At 41.9% G+C, this 16,303-nt stretch overlaps 2 protein-coding genes and 1 long non-coding RNA gene across 3 annotated transcripts; 2 read left to right on the plus strand and 1 right to left on the minus strand.

Moving 5' to 3' along the window:
• The first annotated feature begins 1,293 nt into the window (after window positions 1-1,293).
• On the plus strand, window positions 1,294-6,842 carry si:ch1073-83n3.2 (uncharacterized). Its single transcript, XM_056374559.1, has 5 exons — window positions 1,294-1,349; window positions 3,655-3,913; window positions 4,056-4,089; window positions 4,328-4,514; window positions 5,462-6,842. The coding sequence occupies exons 1-5, from the start codon at window positions 1,295-1,297 to the stop codon at window positions 5,815-5,817; spliced, it is 891 nt and encodes a 296-aa protein (XP_056230534.1). The 5' UTR covers window position 1,294; the 3' UTR covers window positions 5,818-6,842.
• A 1,416-nt stretch (window positions 6,843-8,258) lies between these two features.
• Window positions 8,259-13,968, plus strand: LOC130168302 (cytochrome P450 2G1-like). The gene is made up of 9 exons (XM_056375050.1): window positions 8,259-8,453; window positions 8,551-8,713; window positions 8,808-8,957; window positions 9,804-9,964; window positions 12,114-12,290; window positions 12,577-12,718; window positions 12,862-13,049; window positions 13,161-13,302; window positions 13,475-13,968. Exons 1-9 carry the CDS (start codon window positions 8,283-8,285, stop codon window positions 13,654-13,656), a joined length of 1,476 nt encoding a protein of 491 aa, XP_056231025.1. The 5' UTR covers window positions 8,259-8,282; the 3' UTR covers window positions 13,657-13,968.
• Window positions 13,969-14,086: 118 nt separating this feature from the next.
• On the minus strand, window positions 14,087-16,158 carry LOC130168306 (uncharacterized). Its single transcript, XR_008827411.1, has 3 exons — window positions 15,874-16,158; window positions 14,876-14,933; window positions 14,087-14,664 (listed from the first exon to the last, which is right to left on the minus strand). It is a non-coding gene; the product is annotated as an uncharacterized LOC130168306 (long non-coding RNA).
• Window positions 16,159-16,303: the final 145 nt, after the last annotated feature.

Genomic DNA, 16,303 nt, shown 5'->3' on the forward strand with positions numbered 1-16,303 from the left:
AGCAGCACATGGTTTTGTTGTGAAACCACACCCGCATTAAACCGTGTGTACCACCAGTAATGACACGCTCAGTTCAAGGCGAGTATTCAACGCACATGGAAAACTCATGATTTCCCCTTGTCTCAAAGAGCTTTGACTTTTGACTTGGTCTTCTTGACTTGACTTGGTGACCTGGGGAGGGCAGTGAGGGCCATAGTCTTGCATGAACTACCCCAGATGGCAAATGAGTCAAGCGACCGGATCTGCCTGCACATGTCATTGCAGATGGAGACTTTTAACACATAGAAAGTCTTCAGTGTCGTTTGATTTGCTCCTTCTTCTTGATCAGGGATCATTTCTACTGAATAAAAGTGTAAATGCATTACAATGTCATCAGCCGCTATCAGCCTCTGAATACAACTGTAGGACCATTGTCTCAGTAGCCTAAAGACCAGCATTACTCAACCTGAAGTCCCAGATTTGAGCTCCTTGTTTAGCTGGAGGTGGGATCTCTGAGGTTAGCATGACCTTTGACTTCCCGGATTGAGGACAAAGTGAAAACCGCTGTGTCTCTCTGAGATCCATCCTGTTATATAATGTTATTCTAATTGTGATAAGCGAGCTCTGATTGGACAGTGACTGGTGTTTAATCCCCCATGGATATATGACATTGAAAAAGAGATAATATCTTGGAGGTTGTTGCTTTGAGAAAGATTGTGGAGGTATCCCAGGTCTGGGCAGATTGAAATCTTGGTTGGGCCTATCCACAGCACTGCATCAACAGGCTTCCAGCTGTGCAAGAATAATAATCCCTCTGTTTTAATCTGCTTGAGCTGGAGGTGATCCAAGCCTTGGCTCGGAGGCCATCCAAGGGCACAGCGATACACTGAGAAACAGGTTTGATGACAGTTTAATGATAAGCTATTATGAATCGCCCATATGTTGTGTGCAGGACCGCAAATAGAGGCTTAAATCTGTGCGTGTTCCCGAGAGAGGAAGCAGTATGGGAACGGCCAACATGACATCTGCTGATGGCCACGATGAAAATCAAAGGATCTTTCTGGTGGGATTTATCCATCGCTGTTATGATTATTTGGGCCTCTTACACTCATATGATGTTTCTGTGCACATAAGCAGGGGCCAGGCTCCAATTCCACTCACAACAGCACAGCTTTAAGGAAGGAAGGCCTAAATAGTGGGGATTATTCTCTCTCTCTCTCTCTCTCTCTCTCTCTCTCTCTCTCTCTCCCTCCCTCTCTTACCCTATTTTTCTGCATCAGATGCTCTGCCTCTCATTTCAATTCCTATTGCTATGATGACCACAGGCATGAGCACAGCAGGCGTTCACCGAGGCTTCCTCAGGAAATATGGTAGGCCTGTTTTGATTCCCTCGTCACTATGCAGTTCTCTGCCATCACATACAGAAATGTCAGATGTGTCTCTATTTGTCTGAATAAATCAGAGGCCAAGGTCATACTAATCATCTTTGTAATAATGCACTGACATAAACAAAGATGATTAGTAGATTTCTTTGCACTTGCTTGAGGTCACTGACACACAGTTCTGTTTCCTTAACTTATCCACCTGCAGTTTCCAGACTGCACTTCAAATCTGTGCTATTAGCTCTGTATGCCATGCTGTTTGTGTGTTTTATACTGTGCAACAATCTGTTGAGCAGAGTTGATGTCATAGATAGATAGATAGATAGATAGATAGATAGATAGATAGATAGATAGATACTTTATTCGTCCTCTAAGGGTAATTCAGGTGTCCAGCAGTTCATTAGTAATTCTTTAGTGTATGTGGAGAGTTTTGACCATTCAAATTGTTCAGAAAAGCAAAAAACCTTTGGAAATTATTGACAATCAGAATTAAAACCAATTATTTAGACTTATTTTACCAAATGATGAGCTTTTGCTTGTGATATTTTCCCTGCTGCTGCAGAGGAATACTGTCGACAATCCAACTCTGAGATGAGTGACATCAGTCTAAGAGTCACTCTCTGCGATATAATTGCTGCCAGATGTGTTTTTACAGAATGATGAGATGTTCATTTTCAAAGCCAAGTTATGATTGCAGACTCAGCCAATGTTTCATGTCTTTGTGCTTATGTTACATCTGTTTTATATCTCCCTCGATTTCATTTGATAGTAGAGTCATGCCGGCTCTGGGGACTGAGGCAGAGGACACTGTTTACTGTTTACTAGCAATGTCAGCAGATCAGATTAATTTTTTCCTTTTCTCTCTCTCTCAACTGTGAGAACTAATGATAGTAAATGCCTTTACAGTAATGCTTTGTGGGGTCAAATCTAGTGTTTCCAAGTACATGTACATGAACAGGCAGTCCATCTAAACTCCTATACATCTCTCTCTCTCTCTCTCTCTCTCTCTCTTTCTCTCTCTCTCTTTCTCCCTCTCTCTCTCCCTTTTACAAAATCCACCTGTTCATCTTTAATCCTCTGTATGGAGAAATAGAGCAAGTATTCCCCGTCCATCAACATGTGCTCTGCATCTATTATCGTTATTACACAATGGACGGCTGTCTGGGACACTTGACAGTCTAGCGCTGTCATGTGTGTCCTGTCCTGAAAAAACTCAGTTTGTTCCAAAAACAGAAGCTTTTCCTTTTGTTTCTACAGGTGAAAGGTTAAAGGTTAAAGTTGAGTAACTAACAGTGGTGCACGGACAGGCAGAGTTACATGTTATAATCATTTATTCGTAACTTTTACACATTTATGCCGCGGGGCGCTGTCATCTTACTGACTATTTCTAGTTTATATTTCTCCTGTGATTTTCAGGCCACATGCAATTGCATTTTTTCCCTTGTTTGCCTTATTTGTCCTTGTTGACATTGTGCCAAGGTTAGAACAGCTCTAATTTTAAATTTCAATGGTGTTCTGTTAAAGAGAGCTCTCCTGAAGGGACATGGATTTGTCAGTGCCATTTAAAGATGCAGTAATGTACAATACTGTATTTGCGCAATGCATCTGTTTTGTATTATTGTTGACAGAGAAGTGTTTATCTTTCTCAAAAGTAATTTCTCAAGGCTGTAGTTTTTTCTGTTGTATTGAATTGCATTGTGTTGATGCTGTTGTTTTGTTCTGTATGTTGGTATATTTGTAATATTTCATCGTAATATCAATCCAATTATATTAACGAGTTGGACATGATACTGAATTAGAAACACTTTTCAATAGAGTGCAGTTCAAAGCACAACATGAAAAAACAAACATCTAAAGGAGGACTCAGCATTAATGGGAAACTACACAGGGGAATTAAATATTAATAGAACAGAAAGGGTGACAGGCTTCATGTTTACGCCGACAGGCGGTCTGGACCAGGAAAATGTTGTGAAAATGACAGCTGTTTTTCATGCTGAACAAAAATGAATCACAGCAAATGGCTACAAGTGAAGAGGGAAACAGTCACAAACTCTCCACTGTGCTGACAAAATGCAGACAGCTGTACAATTGGCAGTAATTTCAAAGATCATTGGTAGTATTAATAAAAAACTCTTCTCTTCATATTTTCTCAGTTTGGGATTCTCCACTCTCTCATTTTATCTTCTATCTTTTACCATTAATCACCTCAGATAATTTATTACCTGACTACATCAAAAATATAAAAGGACCACCTCCACCTACATGCCTTTGTCTGTTCTTTGTGTGTCTGCAGGGGGCTTCATGTTTAAACAGTGGAAGGAGAAGTACCTCGTGCTGACCATGGAGGGAAGCCTGCTGGTGTGCCGCGATGCAGAATCCCCTCCCGATCAGGTGGTAGCACTACAAACCAACTGCGAGTCCATCGCAGAGGGGAGGGAAATCCTTGACCTCCCCAAGTTGCCTCCAGGGGGCAGGAGGGACTGCTGCTTCGCCCTCATCTTGCCGCAGAACAAGTTCCTCCTGTTGCTTACAGACAATCCCGATGACTGCAAGTGCGTCTCTCTCTCTCTTATACAAACACACACACTGGATCACAAATGCCCTTTGCCCAACTCAATATCAGATGTTTAACTGCACATGGTGAATTTAGGTCTCCTTTGTCCCACATACTAAACTGTCATGTTTATCTTTCAGTCTTTGGCTGAACTTGATCAGAAAAGTAAGAGAGGTGAGTCAGCAGTTTTGGCAGTCTGGTTGTGCCATGGTTTCATTCAGTCCTGTTTAATGTCTTTATCTAAACACCTCACCTCTAATATCTAGTACTATGTTTATATGTCTAATAATATCTGGAACAGTGAAGAATATGTAACTAAAGGACTTCTTTGTGTGTTTTCAGAATATATTATTCTTTTGTGTTACTGTTACATAGTTACATACCTCTGCGATGTGTTTGTGTCACTGCCTAGGGTGTTATGTCACCCCTGACTCTTCAGAGACAGCGCAGCATCACTCCCTGCATCACCGACAGAGACCCCCTGCCCGACTCCTCCAGCGACAAAGACCCCGGGTCACCCAGGGTCGGTGAGGCCACTCCTCCTCTGTCTCAGGTCACTGAACGGGGAGGCTCCTTCAGAGACAGAGGCCAAAACCAAGGTCCGCTATCAGGTCGTCCGTAGTTACGTAGCAGTGGTGCAAATCACAAGTTGAACTGCATTTGAGAATGTAGTACAATGCCTGAGAGCAGGTGCAAGTCCAGGACTTTTTAAATTAGGTGGCAGAGGGACTAAGATCCAGGGGGGCATGGGAAATCAGAACATTGATCAGAAATAAACACAGCTGTGAAAATTGGCTTAGAAGACATTGTAAACGATTTTCAGGCTCTTGTGCAGAACCCTGTGCCCTGATTAGAGATGTGCGGATCACAGTTATATCTGCAGGCACCACAGTTAATCCTGTTTGTGTTTTCATAAGGCCTCAGTGTAGTGAGATGATGAGCGTGAAGTCTAAAAAAAAAAAGTCAGGAAAAACACATCTGGATATAAAGTCGGTGACATCACGTTATTATGCTTAACATGTTATCAAGTAGTTTTCTGCTAACACATCCAGCAGACAACATGAGCATCTCACTGGAGTCATAGCATGTTTGTTTCCATCTAATGAATTTAAGTCTAATCTTCATAATAGTCTTGCAGACCAACTGCTGTGATAAATATCTGTGTGGAAAATGCCGGTCACGCCTCACCAGCCATTTCTTTCTTAGTTTAGCTCTCTGTTGCTTTGAGTTTAAACAGGGAGCAAAAAGAAAAATGCAAAGACAGCTGCAGAGAAGGAGGTTTATAGCAAACTGACTCAATGTTATTATAAATCATATTGCTTTAAGGAGCTATTTGTAAGTTTATGCTATTGCTACATAGTCAACGTTAGCATTAACATCAGTCTAGAAGATAAATAAAGAGCAAACAAGTAAAAATCTCCAAAACTGCAAGCTACACATTAAACAGGGAATATGACAACTATCCAACTCTTCTCTAAATATGGATGTATTAGTTTATTCTATATTGCAGCATGTTGTTTATATTGTTATTCAAATGACTTTACAGCCAGTGGACCCCGGCGGCCTCTACGAAGTGTTTCTGTGGCCCCCCCTCATCGTGTGTCAGATTGTCTTCGCCATGGCAACAGCAGCGATGCACGGGCAGTGAGGGCGGTGTGCCTGCTGATGGGGGGGGCAGCGGCCTCCTCTGCTCTGGGCTACCTCAGCTCCTGCTCCCCGTCCTCTCCTCTTGCCAGCAGAGGCCCGGAGATCGCCCACGGCACAGGAGGCTTCTCGGAGCTCCCTGCAGGAGGCTCCTTCCACGCCTGCAGCCAGGACGTCGACTCCCCGCACTTCAACAGCTTCGACTTTGAAGGAGACTCCGACTTTGATGCATTCGACTGTGGAGGATTTGCTTTTTAGTTGTGACTAGAAACTGTTGCAAAGACGTTTTGTTCTCATAAAGATCCCTGTGTTGCTATTCCTTTATAATATAAAGGCATTGTTATTAATTAATCACTCGTTGGGCTATCTATATGTCTAATTTATAAATTAATGAAGGTGTGCTTCTTGGCCTTACGCCCATGCTCCTCAGGTAAATCATTCATGATCCTGACTCCTCTGAACACTCTGTCTGTGATGTATCACTCTTTCCATGCCACAGGACAGCTTGAGGTTGAGGGATAATGATTCCACACAGCAATGCAGTTATTTATGAGGAAACTTTAGTCTAAGAATGATATAAATAGTGTTTCTCAACTGTTTGTCTCATCACTGTGTTCATTTTCTACTTTTTTAATAACTTGATCTCTGTGAATATTTTCTCCTCATCCACATTCTCTCCATGTCACTTTGCTTGAATTCCTTTTGCCCTGCTTTCAGAAATCGCCACATCATCAAACAGCCGCACACACCAGCATCGTACATGAAATGCAGTCCAAAGGTGAACTCTTAAATAAATCCCGCTGTCACCATGACCGCGAGTCTTTCTCTCTAGATCCGTCTGCTGTTTGTTGGCTGGCGTGGAGCAGCAGCGCAGACAGCAGGCCCTCGTTTGGAGAGGAGGGATGAGGGAAGGAGCAGATTTGCAGACGAGGGGGGATATGATGAGTCTGAATGGCCGTGTGTGCTTATCTGAGATTTTGTCTCACAGCAAAAATAAGCTCATGGGCTGGATGTGGACTTGTGTACATGTGTTTGTGTGTGTGCTCAGTGTTTGCACCAGGATTAGCTTTATGTGCTGAGATCAACATCCAGCACCTGCTCACAAACCACTGAGGGCAAGGAAGGCGTTGTGGAATATCTGCATGATCACATTATGCTTTCTTGCTGTTTTCCTTTGTCAAATATAAAAAGGACTCAACTGACTGTCATCATGAAACTGTAATTGAGAAGAAATCGTTATTTTTCACTTGTATGAAAATAAATAATTGATATCCTGGAGAAGATTTCCCCTCCAAATGTGAATCTTTCTGCTTAAAAGCCCAATAATCTTTCCTTCTTTCTTTCTTTCTTTCTTTCTTTCTTTCTTTCTTTCTTTCTTTCTTTCTTTCTTTCTTTCTTTCTTTCTTTCTTTCTTTCTTTCTTTCTCTCTCTCTTAACCACAAACAGCACTCAAGTTTTTCATATTATGAATACTATAAAATACCTCAAAGCCTTGTTGCTCAATATTGGCATGACTGCCAACCAGACCAAAGTCTAACAAAGTTTAACTTCAAGAGCTTTTTTAAAGTTTATACTGAACTTATATTTTTATATATTTTATGTAGAATTTAAAAAAAAACATGCTGTTATTATAACTGTTACTATTTCACACCTCAGTTCAGCTCCTGCCAACTTCCCGTTAAATATAAACAAAACATAATGCAGATACTAGAGAAACAGAGAAATAGTAATTCAGCATGACTGAGACTGATGAGAAGACAACAACAATACCAAATGTAGAAAACGTTATGGGATTGGTGGGAACGCATTATGGACCACAAATACATTCAATTCAGCTGTTGTTGTTAATCCATATATTTCATATATACGTAGGAAGAGGCTTTGAAAGCATTGTTGGATTTGCACAGTGCATTTATCCCTCTCTCACTCTGATAGCAGTGCAGGCAAAATATACATATATTACATAACTATTTAAAGCTGGTGCAGGCAGAGAAAAAAAGAAAAACAAGATATTAGAGGGAAACTAAGTTATCAGCCCGTGTTACCTGTCCAGGAGAAGTTCTCTCCATCTCTGAAAGGCTTCATCAGGTCCATCTCAAGGCACGTGCACACGCTTCTGCATTTGTAATACAACCAATACAGCCAACGCTCTCTCTCCCTGAAAAGAAATAGTGACACCAATTTGTTACAAAGACTGGATTGATTAGTTATAGGGCATGACAAGAAAGGGAAGGTCCTTTAGATTTCAGAACAGTGGTTGTTTACTTGCTTTGTATTCAGAATGCAATTATGCAGTGTAAACAATGAATGAGACAGTAGGGAGAAGTTGTGTCTGTGTGTGTGTGTGTGTGTGTGTTTGTGTGTGTGTGTGTGTGTGTGTGTGTGTGTGTGTGTGTGTGTGTGTGTGTGTGTGTGTGAGTGTGTCTGTGTGTGTGTGTGATTTCTCATTTGGGAAACAATGTCAGCATGACAAGTTTCTCCTTCTGGGTAATTCAGTTCAAATGTTGAAACAATTCGCTTCGTCCGTCTCGCTTCACACTGGCTTTAAGCTGATGAAAAACAACAATCAGGTGAAAGTGTAATAAGGTACACAGGAGAGTCACATGGTTCACCTGTGGCCTAATGCAGCACTCCTGCCAGCCCCCTGTCACGTATAAAGGCAAATATTCAGGATACGAGAGACAGTCACAGAGTGACAGGTGAAGAGACACGAGCAGAGCGTTATGGACTTCACTGCAACAGTGATATTGGCAGGGCTAATCTCGGCTCTACTGTGGCTTTTTAGTGTAAAAAACAGTCGAAAGTATCGTTTGCCTCCAGGACCCACTGCACTTCCTCTCATAGGAAACCTGCCACAACTGGACAAACAAGCACCTTTTAAAAGCTTTCTCAAGGTGAGTGCAGGAACTCTCTTTGGTATTGTTCACATTGAATAACAGAAATCTGAATCAGAGTGTTTATTATCCTAAAAAGAATGACGTCTGTTTCTAGTTCAGTGAGACCTATGGTCCTGTGCTGACAGTGTACCTGGGCTGGCAGCGGACGGTTGTGCTGGTTGGGTATGATGCAGTGAAGGAGGCTCTGGTGGACCAGGCAGATGACCTCACAGGCAGAGGGCCGCTGCCGTTTCTGCTCAAAGCCACCAAGGGCTATGGTAACACTTCAAATCTGTCATCTCTGTCCAGGTACCAGTGATTTATTTATTTCATGTCTCTGTTGGTCATCAAGCACACGCTTCCATTTGTCAGGTTTGGGGATCGGTAACGGGGAGCGTTGGCGCCAGCTGCGACGTTTCACACTGACAACCCTGAGAGATTTTGGGATGGGACGCAGAGGCATGGAGGAGTGGATCCAGGAGGAGAGCGAACACATGAAGGATCGTATAGGAACATTCAAAGGTGTGTGTTCAGCTGTTGTTTGTGAAGAGCACGTATTTCACACAGGGGTGATGTGAAAGAGGATTACTGCAGAACTTGTCAAGCAGAGTTTACTTTGTTCTTTCAGCCCTAACTCTTACATCTGACGACTAAGTGACACTGAGAATAAATAAAAGTTTAATCATAAACACCTCTAGCCAAAAAAAAAAAACAAAAAACTTATTGTGTCTGCAGAGGACAAATTGACAGCAAATTGGAGCCTTAACAAAATACACTGAACATACACAAAATAAGTAGGTGATACATGAGATAATTGGTCAGCAACTGAAAGAAGAGTGTAGAAGCTCTGTTGGGTTGCTCTGTGTATTTTCCTCTGTGCGATCTTTAATCTTTATCTCTGCCTGATAGCACTGTGTGCAAAGTAACCACTGAGTATGTTACATAACCAGCTAAAACACTGAAGCTTCGGTCAAAGCCTTCATTTACAAAGATAACAAACAGGGCATTTTAAACTGCATTCTGCTGAACAAATAGCATGTGTGGTGAATTGTCTCACTGGAGGTGAATTTACACATTTGATTGATGTTTTAACATTTAATATTGACCATTAAAGGTCAATTATTAAATTAAATGATTAAAAGACAGATTTAAAGATGCAAACTTTTCTCCCAGGTCACTGTTGATGCTCTGAAACTGATTACAGCGGGTTGTTGAAATGTCCAGTGAGAGAGTTTGCACGTCTTGCTTTTGGCGTTAGAAAAACATGTGCATGTTGGGTAAAAACATGCCCTCAGTGAATTTTGTAAACTCTCCAATATCACCTTTTTCTTTTGATTAGTACCTTTAACAGACCTTTCCCCTCCTCAGCTACACCATTTGACCCAGCGTTGTTGTTGAGCCGGACAGTCTCCAATGTGATCTGCTGCCTGGTATTTGGCCAACGCTTCAGTTATGAAGACAAGCAGTTCCTGCGCCTCCTCAACATCATATCTGAGATTTTAAAGTTCGGTAGTAGCCCTCTGGGTCAGGTGAGCGGCTGATGGTCCTCCAAATACAATGTTTTTATTCTGCTTTTCATATCGACACCCTCTTAACCCTTAGATGCATAAGTGGGTCAAAAATGACCCGGTGAGGTTGTTTTCTTGAAATATCTTCGTAATGAAAAATTGTTATTATTTCATATTCCAGGTATTCCTCAAAAAACATGTTTTTGATATAATGCCATTTACATTTTTAACTTACCTTTTATACATTTTAAGAAATTGTAGTTTTTGTATTACTACCCCAAGCTTCCATAAGTGGGTCAAAAATGACCCGCATGCGTTTTCTATGGAATCCAATGGGAACCTTTGATTCTTATCAACTGAGGCTGTCAGGAATAAATTAACTTTGGATCACACAGACTATATCAGAAGTGTCACCCCTCAGGAAGATTATTTTACAAAGCAAGAGCTGATACGTGTAAGTATTATCTTCATATAATATTGTGTGTGTGTCTTTCATGACTGTTGTTATTATTATTTATCAACAAATTAGCCTACGTTATAACTAGCTAAAACTAATGATATAATACAAGAGGTGATGAAGTGCACAAACTTGGAAGGACGGAGAGTAGCAACAGCTAGAGGAAAAGAATGGAAAATGTCCTCAAAGATGAATTCATGGCCTTCATTGGATTGACCCTGCTTGCAGGAAGTGAGAAGAACTGGGATGTATCAGTCCGTAAGTTGTTTGGGAGTCCTCTACATGATCCCATGTACAAGGCCACTATGGCTGTTGGAAGATTTGAAGACATTCGCCGTACCTGGCGCTTCGACGATAAGAGGACCAGAGCCTTCCGACTGGAAACAGACCATATGGCAGCCTTCCGCTATGTATGGGACCTGTTCCTGGTCAACTGCAGACAGCGATTCATCCCCAGTGATTGTGTCACTGTGGACGGACAGCTTGTGCCATTCAGGGGTAGGTGCAAGTTTCTACAGTACATGCCAAGCAAGCCTGCCAAGTACGGCCTAAAGATCTTCTGGGTTTGTGATGCACGCATCCCCTATGCAATAGATGGTATAGTTTACACAGGGAGACAACCAGGGGAAGAGGTTCAGAAGAATCTGGGGGAAAACACTGTCCAGCAGTTGTGTAGTAGATTTAGAAACACAGGTCGAAACATCACCATGGATAACTTGTTCACCAGTGTGCCTCTTGCACAGCATCTCTTGGAGAAGGATCTCACTATTGTGGGGACTCTACGTCAGAACAAGCCAGACATCCCTCCTCTGATGAAGCCTTCCAAGTCCAGGGAGGTTCACAGCACAGAGTTTGGATTCAACGACAGCCTTACCATGGTCAGCTATGTCAGAAAGAAAGGAAAAGCTGTTGTGCTCCTGAGCACGATGCACCACGACAAAGTAGTGGATGAAAATAGCAGAAAGAAAAAAACAGAAGTGATCACATTTTACAACAAGACGAAAGGAGGTGTAGACACCACTGACCAGATGGTTGGCGCCTACACCTGCAAGCGCCAAACACAGAGGTGGTCCATGGTGTTGTGGTATAACCTAATTGACATCGCCACCCTGAATGCCTCTTACCTTTTTCAAAAATGTTAAAAAGTGAAAAATAAAGATATTTCAAACATGAAATCATTCTTGTGTGGTCCTAAATATAATACTAAATATTATACAAGGGATTATTCTTAACCAAAATGACAAAAATGGCATAAAAACACATTGATTCTAATACGGGTCATTTTTGACCCACTTATGGAAGAGTGTAGGGTCCAGTCACTCATGCATCTAAGGGTTAAAATAATGGCCTAAGTCATTTTTTCAGGTTTTTCAGGAAACACAAAAAACTCAACAAAAGAGTCACACTTTTGACATAGGCCATTATACAACCGGGGGTAGAATTGCATGTTCCCCTCAACTGAGGATTCAGGCGATTTTACCAGAGGTGGCCAGCATCATGAGGGGGTGATTTAGGCAAAAAAAACATTTTTGTCAAAACATGACTTAGGCCATTATTTTAGGAAGGTGACGATATGGTGTCCTCAAGATATATTAAGAGAGAGTGATAATTTCCCAAAATGCATATACAGCATTTCAACATCCTGAACGCATTTTCACATTATTATCCCCTGAGAGACAAAGCTGTAGCGTGCTGTCGGCTTCCCTCCCACAGATGTACAACATCTTTCCCTGGATAATGGAGCGTCTCCCCGGCCACCAGCACATTGTGTTTGCCCAGATTGAGGAGGTGAGGGGGTTTATCGAGATGAAGATCCAAGAGCACAATGAAACACTGGACCCCAGCTCCCCGAGGGACTTCATCGACTGCTTCCTCATCCGAATGAATCAGGTTGGAAAGAACTTCAGGATCATTTGTTTTGTTTGGGCAACGTGAGCAATATCACTTTCATCTGAAGGGTTTCATCAAAAAACATTAAAATAATTCCTTAATATTATCTTGGGTACTAAGAATTGTTTTCTTGGTGTAGCTGTGACTGATTTTGCTGTTTAGTTATTCAAATGATCCAATAAAAAAAAAAAAAAAAAAGAGACCTTCTGCTTGAACTGCATTTTAATAATCTGAATCTTTGCTCTGCGGTGCATCTTATAGCACTATTACCACTTTGTCCTCTCAGGAAAAGCACGTTGCCACTACTGAGTTCCACTACGACAACTTGGTGTCAACAGTGATGAATCTATTCCTGGCAGGAACAGAAACCACCAGCTCCACCATCAGATATGCCCTCAGTGTGCTGATCAAATACCCAGACATACAGGGTAGGTCCCCCGACAGAAGACACAGTCATCCTATTTTACCAGTTGTAAATACAGTGTGGTCAAGAGCTGAGTAAGCCTGTAGATAAACCGCTCTAACAGCATTCATAACCTCAGAGAGTACATTTTTGCTTTGCCTTGTTTAGAGAAAATGCAGCAGGAGATTGACAGTGTGATTGGAGGAGGCCGTTGCCCTAACATGGAGGACAGGAAGTCCCTTCCCTTCACAGATGCCGTCATCCACGAGGTGCAGCGTTTTCTGGACATCGTCCCCTTCAGCCTCCCTCACTGCGCACTCCAGGACATCTCTTTCAGGGGTTACACAATTCCCAAGGTATTCTCGATTCTGAGATATCATATTCATCACAGTCTATACCCCGCAGCGTTGCATGGATTAACATGATGTTGAATGGAGAAAAAAATGCTTGACATCTTGTCTCTACAGGATACAGTGATCCTTCCCTTGTTGCACTCTGTGCTGAAAGATGAAAAGCAATGGGCGACTCCCTGGTCCTTTAACCCCCAGCACTTCCTGGACCAGAATGGCAACTTTAAGAAAAATCCTGCATTCCTGCCATTTGCTGCAGGTAAAACACAGTCCATAATTAGTTTACAAATCACCAGTTAACATGCTATTAACTTGCTGGCCAAGCATGTTAACAACCATGTTACCTTGTGCTCTCACTCACTGCCCTTCACAATCACAAGAAAAGATTTTTTTTATGATACAATGTTTTGTCTGTGACTGTCTCTTCACAGGAAAGAGAGCCTGCATCGGCGAGTCTCTGGCTCGTATGGAACTTTTTATCTTCATAGTGTCGCTGCTGCAGCATTTCACCGTATCCTGCACCGAGGGCCCGGACAGTATAAACCTCATCCCAGAGTACAGCAGCTTTGCCAATATGCCACGCAGGTACCAGATCATCGCCACGCCACGGTGAAAAGAGGAGCTCCACTCAGACCGTCTGTCATTGCTTAAAGCACTCTGAGTCACACACAAGAATCTCTATACAACATACATGGCTTTTGCGGTGATGAATATTTGCTGTTACCTCTGTGATATAGCAGACAGCCCATCAGACTTAGAATTTAAAGAACAGCTACTCCCCAGGCACAATTTTGAAGGGTTTTTAAGATTGTCTTTTCATATGTATTTTTCTTTTTGTGTATATTTCAATCAGTTATTGGTGCCTGTATTAATTGTATTAACATGCTTTCTTACACAACAAAAGTAAATTACTTCTATAAAAATGTATTGTTGTTATTATTACCACATGTACTACTTTTTAAAGTTATTTTTTTGGGGGGCTTTTTATGCCTTTATTAGAGTAGCAGTGAGAGAGAGTGACAGGAAGGTTGGGGGGGGGATGCAGCAAGGGGTCGTGGGTCAGATTCGAGCCCAGTCCTAATGGTACACTCTCTACCAGGTGAGCCACTGAGGCGCCCCTTACATGAACCACTTTTACACAAATGTAAATATCACTATATACACGATTGTTCCTGCAGAGGAAAAATTCTATATAACAACAGTTTGAGGGCTCTGCATGTGCTCAGTACTCCGAGAACGTGAGTTACTCTGGGTAATGAGAAAGTCGAGGCCAAGATGGCGGCTCAAAGAAGCACTCAAAGAACCACATCAGAGACATAATCTGCTGAATTGCAGTAATATTACATACCAAAGCTAAAATGAAAAGTGAAGGCCACCCACTTGTTACTCCTACAAAATTGCCTTTATCAAAAAAAAAAAGGAAAAAGGAACAAGCAACAGCAGACAACATTGTAGTCTGTTATGGGGCTCAAATCTTCAATGAACTTTCTCTCCGCAGACATGCAAGACATAAAAGCTAGAATACAAAGACAAAGAAAAGGTCCAGCTTTTGGAAAGCAAAGTTTTGGAGGTGGTGCGCTTCAAAAAAAAAAGAGGAGGGATCTGTGTCTACTCGATCTGCCTGTAAAAGAAGAGGAGGTGAGAGTGAAGGTGAGCGATATGTCAAAACATAGCTCTGGGCTATAAAGAGAAGTATGTGGGATTGACTTTTTTCTATTCACAGGCTTGGCAGAAAAACACCCAACCAAAGCACAAGTCTTCAATGTCAGCCTTCAGTTCTCAATGAGACATTTTTCTGACATGGTCTGGAAGACGTCCAAGCACCGAATTACCTGAAGCAAAGACATCTCTGCTTCAAGGAGGATCTTACTCCAGAGGATTGTGAAAAACCTGAAAGAGAGAGCCTTTGTGGGTAACAAGGAGAAACACTAACTGATTCAGCTAGAAGGATAAGTTCTGCTTTCTACACAACAGCTCTCAGGTTACAGTGAGAGTCATTCTGTTTAAAGAAAGCCCTGGACAATATATGTAAACACATTATTCCTTTATGCAATAAAAGGGAAAATAATTCAGTTGATGAAGATTATAATCACAGTGGGGGGAGGACTTGTGGATGTTGCCTGGAAATCAGCACTCATCAGAAACACACAGATTCCGTGGGAAGATCATCCTCCCTCAAGCTGACCCGCATGGACTCTGCATTCTCATGGTTCTTTCTTACAATAATCTAGGTTTTTCTAACTGGCAATGTTTGTGGTGCTAACAATGCTAAGAAAAACAAGGAATTGTTTGAAACTTTATGAAGGGTATGAAGATTATGTCGGGAGGAGATTTCAATGTTACTGTAAATGATCATGTTGATAGATGGCTAATATAAAAACTCTGAAAGATTTCTGGTTAATGCTTACTGGAAGCCCAATAATTCACTCTTACTTAACGTATCTCTAAATTGAATTATCAAAACTAACATAACGGTCGTGGTTTGTGCCTGGGCTCTCTTGCTCCCTCCTCTGGACCTGCCATCTCCCCCTACCCCGTCTCCCTCCTCTGGACCTGCCATCTCCCCCTACCCCGTCTCCCTCCTCTGGACCTGCCATCTCCCCCTACCCCATCTCCCTCCAGTACTGTCAACTGTCATATTCCATCCACCCACCAGAGGTCTCCAGACTTTCTTTCTGTCTCCAGATCCACTTGCTCACCTATTCTCTATTTTCTTAATCACCTGAGTTTCCCTGCTCACTTACACACCTGTTCCCAGTTTCTCATTAACCAGCCCCCCCCCCCCCAGCGTTTTATGTCTCAGTGTGTTCCCCTACCCGCGAGTAGTTACCTGTTGTCTGTACCTGCATGTTCATTCATCTGACTGTTATAGGCTGGTCCTCATCAGTCTATTGAAGTTCCTTCATTGGACCTGCCTGTGCTGCAAATAGCACCAACCTTAACAATAAATTAGTACCCAAAGATGGCCCGAAAGTGAAAGGGCCGATGGGAAACATTGGAAGTTTTTATATTTTGAATTGAGGAACCTTTAAATGGAAACAGGTGCACATGTTAAAATCATATCTGAACACATTAAAATACTGTTACACTAAAACTGTGAAAACTAAAGCTTTATGTAATGAATGTTTTTATTTGAATGTATTTATTTATTTTTTACGTATTATGATCTGTGCACCTCGACCACACATTGCCTTTTTACTGTTGTTGCAACTTGTATGGTCCACTGTGTAAATAAAGTTTTCTAAAAAAAAAAAAAAGAT

This window comes from Seriola aureovittata, chromosome 4 (genome assembly GCF_021018895.1).
Source record: "Seriola aureovittata isolate HTS-2021-v1 ecotype China chromosome 4, ASM2101889v1, whole genome shotgun sequence".
Classification (NCBI taxonomy): Eukaryota; Metazoa; Chordata; class Actinopteri; order Carangiformes; family Carangidae; genus Seriola; species Seriola aureovittata.

Bases quoted from the DNA above. Each gene is read 5' to 3' on its own strand.
- si:ch1073-83n3.2 (XM_056374559.1), top strand. From the start codon at position 1,295: ATGACCACAGGCATGAGCACAGCAGGCGTTCACCGAGGCTTCCTCAGG. The intron at 3,914-4,055 runs GTGCGTCTCTCT...TTTATCTTTCAG, and splicing joins GACAATCCCGATGACTGCAA to TCTTTGGCTGAACTTGATCA. The intron at 4,090-4,327 runs GTGAGTCAGCAG...GTCACTGCCTAG, and splicing joins TGATCAGAAAAGTAAGAGAG to GGTGTTATGTCACCCCTGAC.
- LOC130168302 (XM_056375050.1), top strand. From the start codon at position 8,283: ATGGACTTCACTGCAACAGTGATATTGGCAGGGCTAATCTCGGCTCTA. The intron at 8,454-8,550 runs GTGAGTGCAGGA...GTCTGTTTCTAG, and splicing joins CTTTTAAAAGCTTTCTCAAG to TTCAGTGAGACCTATGGTCC. The intron at 13,050-13,160 runs GTATTCTCGATT...TTGTCTCTACAG, and splicing joins GGGGTTACACAATTCCCAAG to GATACAGTGATCCTTCCCTT.